Here is a 17,483-nt window from a genome sequence, read left to right on the forward strand (position 1 = left end):
TGCTAAACGAGGTTGGAATGTTGTTATATAAAATCCACAAAAAATAATAATTTGTAAATTTGACAAAAATCTGTTATAATCACACTGGATGTATTATACTTTAGAATTGCATTGGGGGCATACTTATTTCACTGTACAGCCTTACCTACGGATTGTGGATCAATGACATGGGGTATCAGTCTATTCAATGACACCCAGAGAACAGCGTCGTTGCTCTTATTGCGGGACTCTGAAACAACTGTGTATTGAGCAACATTTATTGTCAACCCATGTGTATTGAACACTATTCCAGAGGAAAAACAATACTGCGTGGATGTTTTGGAGTTGGGAAAAAATAAACTCTTGGTTGGGAAAAAATAAACTCTTCTGTGGGTGTCACCGAGTAGACTGATACCCCATTTCATTGCTTCACATTCCAACATTGTTAAACATGATCTAGTCTAAATATGGCATGATTCCACTAATTGTAACCTTCTGCATCACTTTCAAATAGGTACTTTTATTTTGAAGACAAACCACAAATTCCACTGTTGTGCCTAATCCTTATTGTGGCTAGCTTCACAACACATACCCCGGTCCGGTCGAGCTTCACTAGCCAGATGTGAAGCTAGCTGGCTGCTTATAACGTTAGCTTTGGGCAACAGGGTTAAGTAGCTGGCTAGCTATTTATTTTCATGAACTGAAGTTCAATTTCAATAGGTGAACAACAAGTGGCTAACTAGCTAATATTTACTCACAAGGATTCCTAAATCATTGCTAAGATAAATTAAAATGACTGCAGTTTCTACTGGTCATTGTTTTCAGGTTGGTTGTATTGGTGCTAGCTAGGTGCCAAGCAAAAGCTAGCTACCCCAGAAGTTGCAGTCGAACAAATAATGCTTTATTACCAACGCGGTATTGTAAACACATAGTTCGTGGCTGATGTTTGCAGACTTTTTTGTACAGCTTGACAGTGCTACTGATAGTAGTGGTGGCGCTTGGCTTGCACATGCAAATTCAGAACACACAACATTCTTTCATTTATTTCTTTAATTATTTGACGTGTCAAATTAAAAGCTTATTTGACGAGTCAAATAGTGTTATTTGACGTGTATCTTTTTTGACACGCAAAGACCCAAACGGCGTTCCATATTATGTCGTGAAGCTAATAGCAGTGACGCTATTACTGTGTAACTCTGGTAGGGCAACGTGTACCGGTGCTCGACGAAAGCCAACATCACCCACGACAGAGAACGGTTGATTGTCAAGGGCAATGAATCCCATTATCTTGGCGTTAATGGATTTCGCCTTTGAGTTGTCTCGCTGAAATGTTCTTACTCTTTCAAATGACTGCTCAACTTGTTGGCTGCTCGATCCACACAGCAGACATTGTGGGCTAGGTTAGGAATGCTGTGTCGCACGTGTGCGTCATTACGTCATGTATCTACGTTATATAGGTATGCACGTCAGCTTTGTCATCGGTTTTGCACATCGGCGTTATACTAGACATCGGGCCGATACCGATGTTGGCATTTTTAGCTAATATCTGCTGATTCTGATATGTTCACCGATATATTGTGCATCCCTACTGGAGACATAACTAGATCCCATGGTTTAACAGTGCGACAATCTGACTCTGTGCCCTAAATGTGAATGAGAATGAGTGAAACAAAATGGCGGCATGCAATATTTACCCATGGCTTATGCAACACTAGCACAGCCAAATATATAGTTTACTATACTGCTAGAAGAAGCAGCATGTGTGCTACAGTACACGCTAAGGAAATGACATAGTTGGGTGACAGGCTGGTGACAGGTGGGTTAAACCATGTGGAGGGTGAGGATAGGGCTGTGGGTTAGGGTTAGATACAGTATGTGGCGACAGACTATATTTAAGGCCTAAAACCTGTCAGTCTCAATTACCCCTTAACCCTTCCCCTCCTCTCCTCACCCAGTTTGTCATTGGAGGTGATGATGTCAGAGGGGGGAGGGCCTGGGTCGATGGCAGCCATGATGCCCAGAGGGTCCAGCTGTGCCACGTGGTGACCCCGAATCTACAGGGGGGCAGGGGGGCAAGTTCGAAAGAAGGGAGGGGACAAATTAAAATATTAAAAATAAACGAAACCGCAAAAGATAGCAGAGGGGAGGAAAGAAAAATCAAAAAGAGGTGGAAGATCAAATAAATCCAGAAAGCAAGAGGGAGGGAAAAAGAGAAAGAATAAATGAAGGGAGAACAGAGGAAGAAGAAAGTAAGACAATCAATCAGAAAGGTTAAGAAATAAGTAGCTTAATCAGAGTCGGCACACACACGGCAGCGAGGCGAGGCAGGCGGGAACATGTTTCTCACCAACTTTCTTCAAGCCCACCATTACTGGGGCCTCATCAAAGTCTACAACACTGATGTCCAGAGGGTCCAGCTTGGCTATGTGGTGCCCCCGCACCTAGACGCATACAGGGCAATGACACTCAGTGTGTGTGTGTGTGTGTGTGTGTGTGTGTGTGTGTGTGTGTGTGTGTGTGTGTATAATATAAGGTGCATAAGTGTGTGTGTGTGTGTGTTCAGAGGAACCTCCTAAACACAGGTATTACACTCAGTGTGTGTGTGTGTACAGTACCTGGTATGCTCGTACAAGTGACTGTACAGCCAGATGGTCCTCCACTAGCTTCTCCACGTTAGGTTGCACCCCGACCATCGCCTGGGCGTTAGCCAATCCCAGAGCAGCACCACCCAGAGGAGGAGGGCTCTGATAGGCTGCGCCTGGTGGCGCCCCCGCGTTAGCATTCCGGAAGAAAATATCCCATGACTGCAGAGTGAGAGAGAGAGACAAAAGAACAGAAAGAGGGCTTGGTTAGAAAACCATCAATCCAGGTATGCCAGGTATTTATCAATAAATGACAAGGTAAAATGGTAATTACACTGTAAAAACCTATGAATTACTTTTGCTTCTTTGGGATTCATTTAAAACCTAGCACCACTACAAGACACCATTTGGTACCAATAAGTTACCAACTGCATTGCCTAATATTATCTATTGATCTTAGGTCGCCAAGTCACATGGAGCAACGTTAAAGAGCAACTGACCCTGAAAAACAACTTCTCATTTAGAAAACAACCAAAATTCAGCAAAAATAGAAACGTCCTCTCACTGTTTATTTTCAGCAAACTTAACGTGTAAATATTTGTATGAACATAACAAGATTCAACAACTGAGACATAAACTGAACAAGTTCCACAGACGTGTGACTAACAGAAATGGAATAATGTGTCCCTGAACAAAGGGGGGGGGGGGGGTAAAATCAAAAGTAACAGTCAGTATCTGGTGTGGCCACCAGCTGCATTAAGTACTGCAGTGCATCTCCTCCTCATGGACTGCACCAGATTTGCCAGTTCTTGCTGTGAGATGTTACCCCACTTTTCCACCAAGGCACCTGCAAGTTCCCAGACATTTCTGGGGGGAATGGCCCTAGGCCTCAACCTCCGATCCAATAGGTCCCAGACGTGCTCAATGGGATTGAGATCCAGGCTCTTCGCTGGCCATGGCAGAACACTGACATTCCTGTCTTGCAGGAAATCATGCACAGAACGAGCAGTATGGCTGGTGGCATTGTCATACTGGAGGGGCATGTCAGGATGAGCCTGCAGGAAGGGTAACACATGAGGGAGGAGGATGTCTTCCCTGTAATGCACAGCGTTGAGATTGCCTGCAATGACAACAAGCTCAGTCCGATGATGCTGTGACACACCGCCCCAGACCATGACGGACCCTCCACCTCCAAATCGATCCCGCTATAGAGTACAGGCCTCGGTGTAACGCTCATTCCGTCAATGATAAACGCGAGTCCGACCATCACCCCTGGTGAGACAAAATCGCGACTTGTCAGTGAAGAGCACTTTTTACCAGTCCTGTCTGGTCCAATGACGGTGGGTTTGTGCCCATAGGCGACGTTGTTGCCAGTGATGTCTGGTGAGGACCTGCCTTACAACAGGCCTACAAGCCCCCAGTCCAGTCTCTCTCAGCCTATTGCGTACAGTCTGAGCACTGATGAAGGGATTGTGTGTTCCTGGTGTAACTCGGGCAGTTGTTGCCATCCTGTATCTGTCCCGCAGGTGTGATGTTTGGATGTACCGATCCTGTGCAGGTGTGGTCTGCCACTGCGAGGACGATCAGCTGTCCATCCTGTCTCCCTGTAGCGCTGTCTTAGGCGTCTCACAGTACGGACATTGCAATTTATTGCCCTGGCCACATCTGCAGTCCTCATGCCTCCTTGCAGCATGCCTAAGGCACGTTCACGCAGATGAGCAGGAACCCTGCGCATCTTTCTTTTGGTGTTTTTCAGAGTCAGTAGAAAGGCCTCTTTAGTGTCCTAAGTTTTCATAACTGTGACCTTAATTGCCTACCGTCTGTAAGCTGTTAGTGTCTTAACGACCGTTCCACAGGTGCATGTTCATTAATTGTTTATGTTTTATTGAACAAGCATGGGAAACAGTGTTTAAACACTTTACAATGAAGATCTGTGAAGTTATTTGGATTTTTACGAATTATCTTTGAAAGACAGGGTCCTAAAAAAGGGACATTTCTTTTTTTGCTGAGTTTATATTCTACTGTCAAAATTGACTACAAAGTAGAAATAGGATAATTTTGGTCATAAAGTCAGCCTCGTCCAAAACATTGTTTTGTAAGACTTGTGGTCGTGACTGCATCACAACACAAATGAAGGTTGGGTTTGCTTCTATCTTGCCCGCAGCTGGTAGCACACAAGAAATCATCAATTTGGAAATTATCTTTGGATATCCATATTGGGCTAGTTAGGGACCTTAGGTCAATTACACAATATACATGGGATAATATGTTACAATTTCAATAGCTCAGAATTTCAATGACTTAAAAACCTCAAACTATAAATTGTTGAAATGCATATGTAGAATAGTGAAAATTCACTTCCTCTGAGGAATACAGAGAATTAGTGTAGAGGGTCTATGCCCATAATATATGTACTATCTGACTCCATAATTATTTGAAGGCTATAAGCCCATAATTGTATCCAGTGGGTATAGCCAAAGTTGAGAGCCTTGCGTCACCCCTCGGAATATTATAAGACGCACGTGTCTAGGTTTACCGTTATGCAATTATTAAGAGGCTAAGGAACAAAGAGCTAATATCGTGCAATCATTGTCCTAGCATTAAATTATTGAGTTAACCCTCAGCTCAGAGATGCACAGTCAGAAGACTACGGTTTGTATCCATTTAAAAATAATCCGAACGCCCTTCACTCATCAACCCCGGACTTGTCTCGTCATCATTACACACCCCTGGTTCCAATCTCCCCTCTATCACTGTATATATACTCCCTCTGTCATGTCTTTCTCGGTGATGCCGAAAACGAAAGGACGTGGCGAGGTGGTGTAAATGGAGTCCTTAGAGAAAGAAAGAACAAGATGATTGTCAGGAGTAGTGCAGTATTATCACAAGGAGACATATCCTTGGAAAAAGAGAGGGAGGAGGTCTAAGAGATAGAGGGAAGAAGAGGGTGAGCTTGAGTCGGATAAAAATGGTGGGAAAAAAGGGAGATGGTTTGTTAAAGAAGAATGGTAGAAAGTGTAAGCAGAGGGAGCTGAAGACAGGAGGAAAAATGGAAGTGAATCGGAGGTGGTAGGTGTGGTGAAGTTATCGGAGACCGAGGTATGCACTGAGGGTCAGGAAAAAGATGAGTCTGTGACAGAAGGAGTGAAGTTTATGGAAAAAGTGGATTCTTGCCATTTGGCTGATCCATTTGTGGTTTCAAGGTGGGTGAAAAAAAAGAGTTGAGTAAGGTGGAATCGATGAGGGTAACCAGAAGTGGTCTAGTAATAATTGTTTGTGTTTCTGTTGGTCAGAGGGAGAAGGCGCTCGGAGTAAAACAAATGGGGGCAAGAAAAGTGAATTGTTTCGCTCTCAAGAAAAGGGCACCAATGAAAGGAATGATAACTGGAGTAGCAGTAAATATAAAAGTTGACCAGCTGAGGGAAAAGATTCCCGGTGTATGTGATGCTTGTCGTTTGATGCGACGGAGACAGGGTGGCGAAACAGAAGAGTCATTGTCTGTTCTTTTGAGTTTTGAAGTTGAGTCCTTACCCGACAAAGTGAAGTTAGGATATATAAGTTATCCTGTATGAGAGTATGTGCCGAATACATTACGATGTTACAGGGGTCAAGCTTATGGGCATGTTGCAGCAGTGTGTAGGAGGGAGGGTCCAACGTGTGAGAAGTGTGCAGAAGGGCATGAGACAAAGGAATGTGTAGTATTGGTGAAAGTAGTGGAATGTGTTAATTGTAGGGGTTCCCATGGAGCTGGGGATCAGAAATGTCCCGTGCGAGAAAGGTAGGTTGAGGTTTCCAGGGTTAGAGTAGTGCAGAATTTGTCATATACTGAGGCAGTGAAGAAAGTAGAAGAAGATTGGTTAAGGGGGAGGAGTGGTGAGAGTAGTAGAGATATACCAGTACACAGGGATAAGCCAAAAAGTGATATAAGTTTCAGTAAGATTGGATTTTTTGCATTTATAGTAATGGTTATCAACTCTACTGCAGGGATGGAACGGAAGTCGCAGAAAATTGAGGTTGTGGTGGCAGCTGCAGAATGGTATTTTGCTGTGCGAGACTTGACATCAGAAGAGTTAAAGAGTGTGTTAAGTGGTGATGTCCCATCCTTTCAGGATGATGACATGAGGTAGGAATAAATACACTTAATTAGTGGAGTAGGGTGGTGTTAATTTTATTTTATATCATTTTGAAATTAGTGAGTGTAGTGTTAGACGGTAGGGTATTTATTTATTACATTTGTATTTTTCAAGCAAAGTATAAGGGACTTGTATTCCAGTGTAGTAGGTGGTGGTAATGCAACAAATTGGATGCCAACCGCCGTTAAACCTCATAGAAGTAGAAGAAGTCTTTGTCGGTCATTGTAAATGTTTCTTGTTTTCCTACTATTTCCTGAGTAGTTTATTATTTTGTACTTTGGGTTTCGTCCTGCTTTTAGATATATATAATGCTTTAATAAATGCAGAAGGTCTAAACCTGCGACTGCCTCCTGCCTACTCCTCTCTACACTTGTGACAGAATGACCGACCCAAGAGAACAGGAAGCAGCAGGACATCCCGACCTCTCCGCTATAGGAGACCACGACTCGTGCCAGGAGCACCTCGGGACTGCCATGGACGTGGTGCTCCGGACCATACGCCAGCTGCAGGCTACACCACCACCTTCCCAGCTCCCCACGGTTGTTCCAGTCACAATCTACATCACCAGGTCTGATCAGCAATGTCCACCTGCCCCTCCCAGAGCGGTTTGACGGCACCCCAGCTCACTGTAGGGGGTTTCTCCTGCAGTGTGACCTCCACCTTGCTCGTCATGCCAGGATGGCCTCCGAGAGGGACAAGGTGGCCTTGGTGATCTTGGGGCTGACAGCCTGGGCTCTGGAGTGTGTGCACGCCATCTGGGAGAGGGGCGGTCCAGAAGTGCAGTTTTCGACCACCCTACAGAGGACCGAGAGGGAGGTGAGCGTCTCCTCAGTCTACGCCAGGGGTCCAGTACAACGTCTGAGTACGCTCTGGATTTCCGGATGGTGGCTGCGTCCACTGCCTGGAACGACCAGGCCCTGTTGACGGTTTTCCACTGCAGGCTACAGGCAGACATCCAGACCGAGCTGGCCTGTCGCGATGAGGACCTCACGCTGGACTAGCTCATCGTCATGGCCATCCGCCTGGATAATCTCCTGCGTGCCTGTCGTCACCCATCCCGGGTGTTCGGGGCTCTCTCCGGAACCTCCAGCAAGACTGAGCCCATGGAGGTGGGCATGACGCACCTTCCCCCAGAGGAACGTCAATGCCGCCATCAATAGGGTCTCTGCTCCTACTGCAGGGAGTCAGACCACCCCTGGAACACCTGTCCCAGAAGGAGAACCAGGTGAGGAAGCGATAGGCCGAGGAGCGCTCCTGCTTCTTCCCAGGTAGGCCTTCGATGTGCCTTGCTCCTCTCTGTCCACCCAGCCCGTCCTCCTTCCTGTCACCTTCCCGGGCTATCCTGGTCCCCCACTGAGTCCTGCCCTAATGGACTCAGGTACTGCAGGTAATTTCCTAGACCGGTTAGTGGCCTTATCACTTCGCATTCCTCTAGTCCCTTTACAACCCCCAATCCCAGTTCATGCCCTAGACAACCGTCCCCTAGGAACAGGACTGGTGTGCCAGATCACGAATCCCATTTCCCTCACAGTTGCTTACAACCACCATGAACGCATCACTTTCCTCATCTTAGACTCTCCTGCACACCCCGTAGTTTTAGGTTTCTCCTGGTTACAGTTGCATAACCCCAGGATATCGTAGACAGAGAGAAGGTTGTTGGGTTCGTCGCAGGAGTGTCAGGGAAGGTGTCTATCTGTGTCTATCTGTGCCACCTCCGTGGAAAGTCCAAAACAGGTAACCCACGTCCCTATCCCGGAGAAATCTAAGGACCTACAGATGGCTTTTTCGAACACTCGTGCCACGTGCCTGCCCCCTCATCGCCCATGGGACTGCACTATCGACCTACTGCCTGGTTCTACCCTCCCGCAAGGGCACATCTACCCTCTCTCGCATGCAGAGACCGAAGCCATGGTGGTCTACGTCCAGCAGGTGCTGGCCCAAGGATTCCTCCGTCCGTCCACTTCTCCGGCCTCTTCCAGCTTCTTTTTCATGAAGAAGAAGGACGGAGGTCTCCGCCCCTGTATCGATTACCGCACACTGAATAAGGCAACTGTTAAATGCAGTTATCCCCTGCCTCTCATACCCACTGTGATCGAACAGATGCACAGTGCTCAGTACTTTACCAAATTGGATTTACGCAGCACCAGTACCGGGCACTACCAATACAGGCTATTGCCCTACGGCCTGACAAATGCTGTTTCAATCCTTCATTAACTTCTTTGGGACTGGGGGGCAGTATTGAGTAGCTTGGATAATAAGGTGCCCAGAGTAAACTGCCTGCTACTCAGGCCCAAAAGCTAGAATATGCATATAATTAGTAGATTTGGATAGAAAACACTCTGAAGTTTCTAAAACTGTTTGAATGATGTCTGTGAGTATAACATAACTCATATGGCAGGCAAAAACCTGAGAAAAAATCCAACCAGGAAGTGGGAAATCTGAGGTTTGTAGTTTTTCAACTCATTGCCTATCAAATATACAGTGTCTATGGGGTCATATTGCACTTCCTACGGCTTCCACTAGATGTCAACAGTCTTTAGAACCTTGTTTGAGGCTTCTACTGTGAAGGGGGAGAGAATGAGAGCTGTTTCAACCAGAGGTCTAGCAGAGTGCCATGAGCTAAGTCTCGCGCACGCCCGTGAGAGTTAGCTGCGTTCCATTGCATTTCTAAAGACAAAGGAATTCTCCGGTTGAAACATTATTGAAGATTTATGATAAAAACATCCTAAAGATTGATTCTATACATTGTTTAACATGTTTCTACGAACTGTAATATGACTTTGTCTGAACTTTCGCCTGGACTTGCCCGCGCCTCCTGAGTTTGGATTTGTGAACTAAACGCGCAAACAAAAAGGAGGTATTTGGACATAAATTATGGACTTTATCGAACAAAACAAACATTTATTGTGGAACTGTGATTCCTGGGAGTGCATTCTGATGAAGATCATCAAAGGTAAGTGAATATTTATAATGCTATTTCTGACTTTTGTGACACCTCTCCTTCTTTGGAAAATGGCTGTATGTTTTTCTGTGACTTGGCGCTTACCAAACATAATCGCAAGGTGTGCTTTCGCCGTAAAGCGTTTTTGAAATCTGACACAGCGGTTGCATTAAGGAGAAGTTTATCTATATTCCCATGAATAACACTTGTATCTTTTATCAATGTTTATTATGAGGATTTCTGTAATTTGATGTGGCTCTCTGCACTTTCACCGGATGTTTGTTTGAGACAATGCATTTCTGACCATAACACACCAATTTAAAATGAGGTTTTTGGACATAAAGATTAACTTTATCGAACAAAACACACATTTGTGTAACATGAAGTCCTGTGAGTGCCATCTGATGAAGATCAAAGGTTAGTGATTAATTTAATCGCTATTTCTGACTTTTGTGAGGGCTCTCCTTGGCTGGAAAATGGCTTTATGGTGCTGACCTAACATAATCGTTTGGTGTGCTTTCGCCGTAAAGCCTATTTGAAATCGGACACTGTGGCTGGATTTACAAGAAGTTTATCTTTAAAATGGTGTAAAATACTTGTATGTTTGAGGAATTTTAATTATGGGATTTCTGTTGGTTTGAATTTGGCGCCCTGCAATTTCACTGGCTGTTGTCGAGGTGGGACGCTACCGTCCCACATATCCCAGAGAGGTTAACGAGGTGTTTAGAGACATGTTGGGTCGCTGTATAGTGGTGTACATAGACAACATCTTGGTTTACTCCACTACACGCGAGCAACATGTCTCTCATGTCAGGTCTGTTTTGGATAGGCTGATAGGGCATCACCTGTACACCAAGGCGGAGAAGTGCCTATTCTTCCAGCAGGCGGTCTCCTACCTGGGTTATCAGATATCCACCGCGGGAGCGTAGATGGAAGAGCAGAGGATCAGTGCAGTACGGTCGTGGCCTGTTCCATCCAACATAAAGGCTGTGCAGAGCTTCCTAGGTTTTGCCAACTATTCCAGGCGCTTCATTAGGGGTATCAGCACAGTGGTGACCCCTCTCACCTCTGTCTTGAAGAGTGGTCCTAGACAGCTGCGCTGGACTGAGGAGGCCAACGAAGCCTTCTGTGTGCTCAAGGAACGTTTTACAAACTCACCTGTTCTGGCTCATCCTGACCCATCTCTGCCCTTCATCGTGGAGGTGGACACCTCAGAGGTTGGAGTAGGGGCTATTCTCTCCCAACGCACTGGATCGCTGCCTAAACTCCATCCATTCACCTTCTACTCACGGAAGCTGTCTCCCACGGAGCGGAATTACGACCTGGGGGATCATGAGTTGCTGGCCGTCAAGAAGGCGCTGGAAAACATGGCGACAACTGGCTGGAGGGTGCTCTACACCCATTCCTTGTTTGGACGTATCACCGGAACCTAGAGTATATTCGAGCAGCGAAGAGGCTGAACCCGCGTCAGGCCAGGTGGGCCCTATTCTTCTCCAGGTTTGACTTTACCCTCTCCTACCGGTCGGGATCTAAGAACGTCAAGGCCGATGCGTTGTCCCGAGTGCATGACACAGAGGATCAGAGGGAGAAAGTGACACCCATTCATCCCCTGTCCCGCATTGTAGGTCCTGTCGTGGAGCCCTCACCTGCCCACTGTCCCGAGGGGCATATCTACGTGCCCTCTGATGTGCAGGACCATCTCCTCGCCTGGGCACATGCAGCACCTGTGTTGGGGCACCCGGGTATAGCCCGTACTATCGACTGTCTCTCCACCAAGTACTGGTGGCCCACCTTAGCCCAGGACATCCGGGTTTACGTCTCTTCCTGCTCCACCTGCACACAGAGAAAGACACCGAGACACCTTCCCTATGGCAAACTCCACCCGCTGTCGGTTCCACAACGATCCTGGTGTCATCTCTCCGTGGACTTTGTCACAGATCTCCCCCCCTCGGAGGGGCACATCACCATCCTGGTCATTGTGGACCGGTTTCCCAAAGCCTGCCGTTTGATTCCTATGCCTGGTCTCCCTACAGCCATGCAGACTGCGGTGTCTTCCGGCACTGCGGGATCCCAGAGAACATCGTGTCTGACCGTGATCCTCAATTCACCTCCCGTGTCTGGAAGGCCTTTATGGAATGACTGGGTGTCATGGTCAGGCTCACCTCCTGGTATTGTCCCCAATCAAATGGGCAGGTGGAAAGGATAAAATCAGGAACTGGGTAGGTACCTTCGTAGTTACTGTCAGGACCGGCCGGGGGAGTGGGCTGCGTTTCTGCCTTGGGAAGAATATGCACAAAACTCCCTCCGTCACTCCTCCACTAACCTCACACCCTTTCAATGTGTTCTAGGCTATCAGCCGGGCCTGGCACCGGAGTCAGATCGAGGCTCATGCGGTGGACGATTGGTTCCGGCGCGCCGAGGAGGTATGGAACACAGCGCACACCCTTCTCCAGTGCGTCGTCCTCCAGGAGACGGTGCAGGCTGATCGTCTCCGCAGTGTGGCCCCGGTCTTTCACCCCGGTGACAGGGTCTGGCTTTCTACGAAGGATGTTCCCCTCCGCCTGCCCTGCCGGAAGCTGAGCCCGCGGTTTCTGGGGACGTTCAATAACCTGAGGAGAGTCAATGAGATGACGTACATATTTCAGCTCACCGTCAATTACCGTATCCCACCCTCATTTCATGTATCTATCCTCAGGCCGGTGGCAGCTGGTCCCTTGGGTAGTGCTGGACCCCACGATGCACCTCCCCTCCCTTGGACGTCGAGGGGGCACCGGAGTTCTCCGTCCGCAGTCTGTTAGACTCACGGCGTCATGGAGGTCTCTCCAGTACCTGGTCGACTGGGAGGAGTACGGTCCCGAAGAGCGGTGCTGGGTTCCGCCGCGTGACATCCTGGACTATTCTCTCATTCAGGCCTTCCACAGGCGTCGTCCCGACCGACTCGCACCGCGTCTCCGGGGTCGTCCCCAAGCTGCTAGCTGCTGCCGAACCTGCTGCTGGCAAACGCCCTTCACTCATCAACCCCGGACTTGTCTCGTCATCATTACACACCTGGTTCCAATCCCCACTCTATCACTGTATATATACACTCGCTCTGTCATTTGTTTTTGTCGGTCATTGTAAATGCTGCTTGTTTTCCTGAGAGGAATCTCTCCTACTATTTCCTAAGTACTTTATTATTTTGCACTTTGGAATTTGTCCCGCTTTTAGATATATAATGCTTTAATAAGTTCAGTAGTTCTAAACCTGCGACTACCTCCTGCCTACTCCTCTCTACACTTGTGACAAATACCTTGCAATAACATGAACAATAACATTGAATGAACAGTAGTTTCTAGGGCTTGGTTTTTAGGTCAGTAAGCCATGTTACCCTAGAGAGGTTATGTGGGACGGTAGCGTCCCACCTCGTCAACAGCCAGTGAAACTGCAGGGCGCCAAATTCAAAACAGAAATCCCATAATTTAAATTCCTCAAACATACAAGTATTTTACACCATTTTAAAGATACACTTGTTGTAAATCCAGCCAAAGTGTCCGATTTCAAAAAGGTTTTACGACGAAAGCCCACCAAACGATTATGTTAGGTATGAGCCAAGTCACAGAAAAAGTACTCCTCCCTTTCCAGCCAAAGGGAGGAGTAACAAAAAGCAGAGATAAAATTAATCACTAACCTTTGATGATCTTCATCAGATGACACTCATAGGACTTCATGTTACACAATACATGTATGTTTTGTTCGGTAAAGTTCATATTTATATCCAAACAATCTGAGTTTAGGCGGGACGCTACTGTCTCACTTGGCAAAAAGCCAGAGAAAATGCAGAACGCCAAATTCAAATAAATTACTATGAAAATTACTATAAAATCTAACTTTCATTAAATCACACATGAAAGATACCAAATTAAAGCTACACTGGTTGTGAATCCAGCCAACATGTCAGAATTCAAATAGGCTTTTCGGCGAAAGCAAACAATGCTATTGTCTGAGGATAGCACAATAGTAAACAAAGACAGAGAAGCAATGGTTACAAAGGAAGGATCAGAGAAGCATATTTCAACCCTGCAGGCGCGACACAAAACGCATAAATAAAAATATAATTCATGCCTTACCTTTGACGAGCTTCTGTTGTTGGCACTCCAATATGTCCCATAAACATCACAAATTGTCCTTTTGTTCGATTAATTCCGTCGATATATATCCAAAATGTCAATTTATTTGGCGCGTTTGATCCAGAAAAACACCGGTTCCAACTTGCTCAAACGTGACTAAAAAATATCTCAAAGTTTACCTGTAAAATTTGCCAAAAAATGTCAAACTACTTTTGTAATACAACTTTAGGTATTTTTTAACGTTAATAATCGATAAAATTGAAGACGGGATGATCTGTGTTCAATACAGGATTAAAACCAACTATAGCTAGCTTTCTGGTCACGCGCTTCTATCTAACAGGACACTTCAAGTGACTCTCGTTCAAGATGGCCGTACTTCTTCATTACACAAAGGAATAACCTCAACCAATTTCTCAAGACTGTTGACATCCAGTGGAAGCGGTAGGAACTGCAAGCAGGTCCCTTAGAAATCTGGTTTCCCAATGAAACCTCATTGAAAAGAGAGTGACCTCAAAAAACAAATCTGAATGGTTTGTCCTCGGGGTTTCGCCTGCTAAATAAGTTATGTTATACTCACAGACATGATTCAAACAGTTTTAGAAACTTCAGAGTGTTTTCTATCCAAATATACTAATAATATCCATATCTTATCTTCTGGGGATGAGTAGCTGGCAGTTTAATTTGGGCATGCTTTTCAGCCAAAATTCCGAATGCTGCCCCCTACCCTAGAGAAGTTAAGCATTGGTTGAACAGAGCAGGCGTCTGAGAATGCTTCAAAAGTGGGCCAGCCAGGATTCTTTAGCTGGCTAAATACTGGGATGCAGAAACACACACCATTTCATAATCAGAGTTCTGGGATATATAAACTAGAACAATTTGTTAGAACAGCTGTATCACACACACAGTCAAACACATAGGATGTATGCAGGCACGTACGCACACACACAAGCAAATTCTGAAAAATAATGGCAAATACAATTTGATTGGAATTGATTTGATATGCATGTAGGCATGTACAACCACACACGCACATATACACAAATACATGTAAAAACCCAGACAGACAGACAGAAACACACACAGCTATTCAATGATGACGACACACAGGCATTGAGTTGGTTCATTGGTGAAGCTTCCAGGCTCTGACTTGGCATATTGAGTAAGACTGGGTCAACCATGTGGTCAACGACACACAGACGAACAGACAGACACACACAGCTATTCAATGATGACGACACACAGGCATTGAGTTGGTTCACTGGTGAAGCTTCCAGGCTCTGACTTGGCATATTGAGTAAGACTGGGTCAACCATGTGGTCAACGACACACACACACACACACACACACACACACACACACACACACACACACACACACACACACACACACACACACACACACACACACACACACACACACACACACACACACACACACACACACACACACACACACACACACAGGTGTGTAACTGTTTCTAACCTGGGAGAAGTCTAATGAGCTTACGGGCTTTAGAGATTAGGCAATTGTCACAGTTGTCACTGGGAGAAACACAGAGAAACCACAACGACTGCTAAACTTCAATGCAAATGTATGTATGTGTGTGTGTGTGGGGGGGCTTGTGTGTGCATGCATGCGTATGCACATCTGCGTATGCCCCTATAGACCACACAATATTGCAACTCTCAGCATACACACACACAGACCATCAGCCTCTAAATCAAATGTGATTGGCCGCGTACACATTTTTGCAGATGTTATCACGGGTGTAGCGTAGTGCTTATGTTCCTAGCTCCAACAGTGCAGTAATACCTAACAATACACGCAAATCCCAAAAAGAAGTCCATTGTCTTTTGACAGCTACGTCATTCTAACAACACGCTGCCATGAACTAATGTTCCTAATCAGAAACCTTCTCTTCTAACATCTCTCTGGCCTCCTGACACTGAGAATAAATAACAACCTCACAAAAAACATGGAACAAATCTGTTCTGGAATGACATCCTATTCACAAGCTATTTTTAATTTTTATTTAACCTTTTAATAAACCAGGCTAGTCAGTTAAGAACAAATTCTTATTTACAATGACGGTCTACCCCAGCCAAACCCTAACCCGGACGATACTGGGCCAATTGTGCGCCCCCCTATGGGACTCCCAATCACGGCCGGTTGTGATACAGCCTGGAATCAAACCAGGGTCTGAATAGTGACGCCTCTAGCCCTGAGATGCAGTACCTTAGACTGCTGTGCCACTCTGGATTTGTTAAGTCAACTTGTCTATAATTAGATACTATACATGCAGCTTCTCTTCTGTCATTACTTGTTGCCCTAGTAGACTAAATAAACCCTTGCTCACCAGAAAATGTCACACATCGATATAATGCTTCAATCTATTTGACATTGGTCAAGTTCTCTTTCATCTACTTCTCTCGAGCAGCAAAGGCATTTAGGGACAGGTGAGAAAATGCAATAACAAAAAAAGAAACGGGAAAGATTTTCCATGCAAATTTTCAGTTTGTATGCTGATGATGTTTTGATATTCAAACTCATTTTATGATGAATGTCACCAATGAGCAGACCATGTATAGCAGGTGTTATTCTGATGGCCTCCATAGCGAGCGCAAATAGGGCGAGGGGACAAAGAACATCCCTGTCTGGTACCCCTGTGTGTGGAGTAGCTTTTTGACCTTAGCCCATTAGTAAGGACAGTAGACTGAGGATTTTATAAAGTTGTCACCTAGACCAAATTTAGTTAGAGCAAAGAATCGGTAGGACCACTCCACACGGTCAAATGCTTTTTCAGCATCTTGGGAGAGCACAAGACCATCCACAGCACTTCGTTGGTAGGCTTGAATAACATTAAGAAGCCGCCTGACATTATTACATGAGTTACGGTCCTTAATGAAGCCAGTTTGGTCCCATTTCACAATTAGTGGCAATAAGTCCTCTAATCATGTGGGTAGGATTTTAAAAAGCAATTTTCTATCCACGTTCAGAAGAACAATAGGTTTGTATGAGGAACAAGACTCTGGGCATTTTCCCTTTTTGAGAATAAGTGATATGTTAGCTTCCCTCAGCGTTTGAGGGAGCTGGTCATTTGAAAATGAGTGGCTAAACATATCAAGCAATGGCTCAAGGATCAGGCCGTGGAATTCTTATAGAACTCACTACAAAACCTGTCTGGTCCTGGGACCCTACCATTTTGCCGTTTCTCAATTGCAAACATTATCTCTTCCTTGGTAATAGGGGCATTAAGGAGAGACCTCTGTTCTTTGGAAATAGTTGGGAGCTCAATCTTAGAAAATAAGTCCTCAATTAGTTTGGGTACATCATTTGTCACTTCTGAGGCATAAATATTTGCATAAAATGTCTTAAATTGCTAATTTATCCATTTATTTTCATATAAATGGTTGCCATCAGAATCAGTAATAGTAGCAATTGACTGGGAGTTTATTTTTTTAATATTTTTTTTATTTCACCTTTATTTAACCAGGTAGGCTAGTTGAGAACAAGTTCTCATTTGCAACTGCGACCTGGCCAAGATAAAGCATAGCAGTGTGAACAGACAACAACACAGAGTTACACATGGAGTAAACAATAAACAAGTCAATAACATAGTAGAAAAAAAAGAAGAAAAAAGAGAATCTATATACAATGTGTGCAAAAGGCATGAGGAGGTAGGCAATAAATAGGCCATAGGAGCAAATAATTACAATTTAGCAGATTAACACTGGAGTGATAA

At 45.3% G+C, this 17,483-nt stretch overlaps 1 protein-coding gene across 3 annotated transcripts in view; it reads right to left on the reverse strand.

Moving 5' to 3' along the window:
* LOC139551723 (2-oxoglutarate dehydrogenase complex component E1-like) overlaps positions 1-17,483 on the reverse strand; it is a 52,625-nt gene that overhangs the window by 23,697 nt on the left and 11,445 nt on the right. For 2 of the 3 annotated variants that reach the window (XM_071363005.1, XM_071363004.1), the window contains exons 3-4: positions 2,595-2,783; positions 1,931-2,033 (exon numbers count right to left, since the gene is read on the reverse strand). In XM_071363005.1, coding sequence (XP_071219106.1) covers positions 1,931-2,033; positions 2,595-2,783 — 292 coding nt within the window. Of the gene's footprint in view, positions 1-1,930; positions 2,034-2,326; positions 2,421-2,594; positions 2,784-17,483 lie in introns of all 3 variants that reach the window. The other variant, XM_071363006.1, reaches the window with a different exon arrangement.

The sequence above is a fragment of the Salvelinus alpinus genome, chromosome 24, assembly GCF_045679555.1.
Source record: "Salvelinus alpinus chromosome 24, SLU_Salpinus.1, whole genome shotgun sequence".
NCBI lineage: Eukaryota > Metazoa > Chordata > Actinopteri > Salmoniformes > Salmonidae > Salvelinus > Salvelinus alpinus.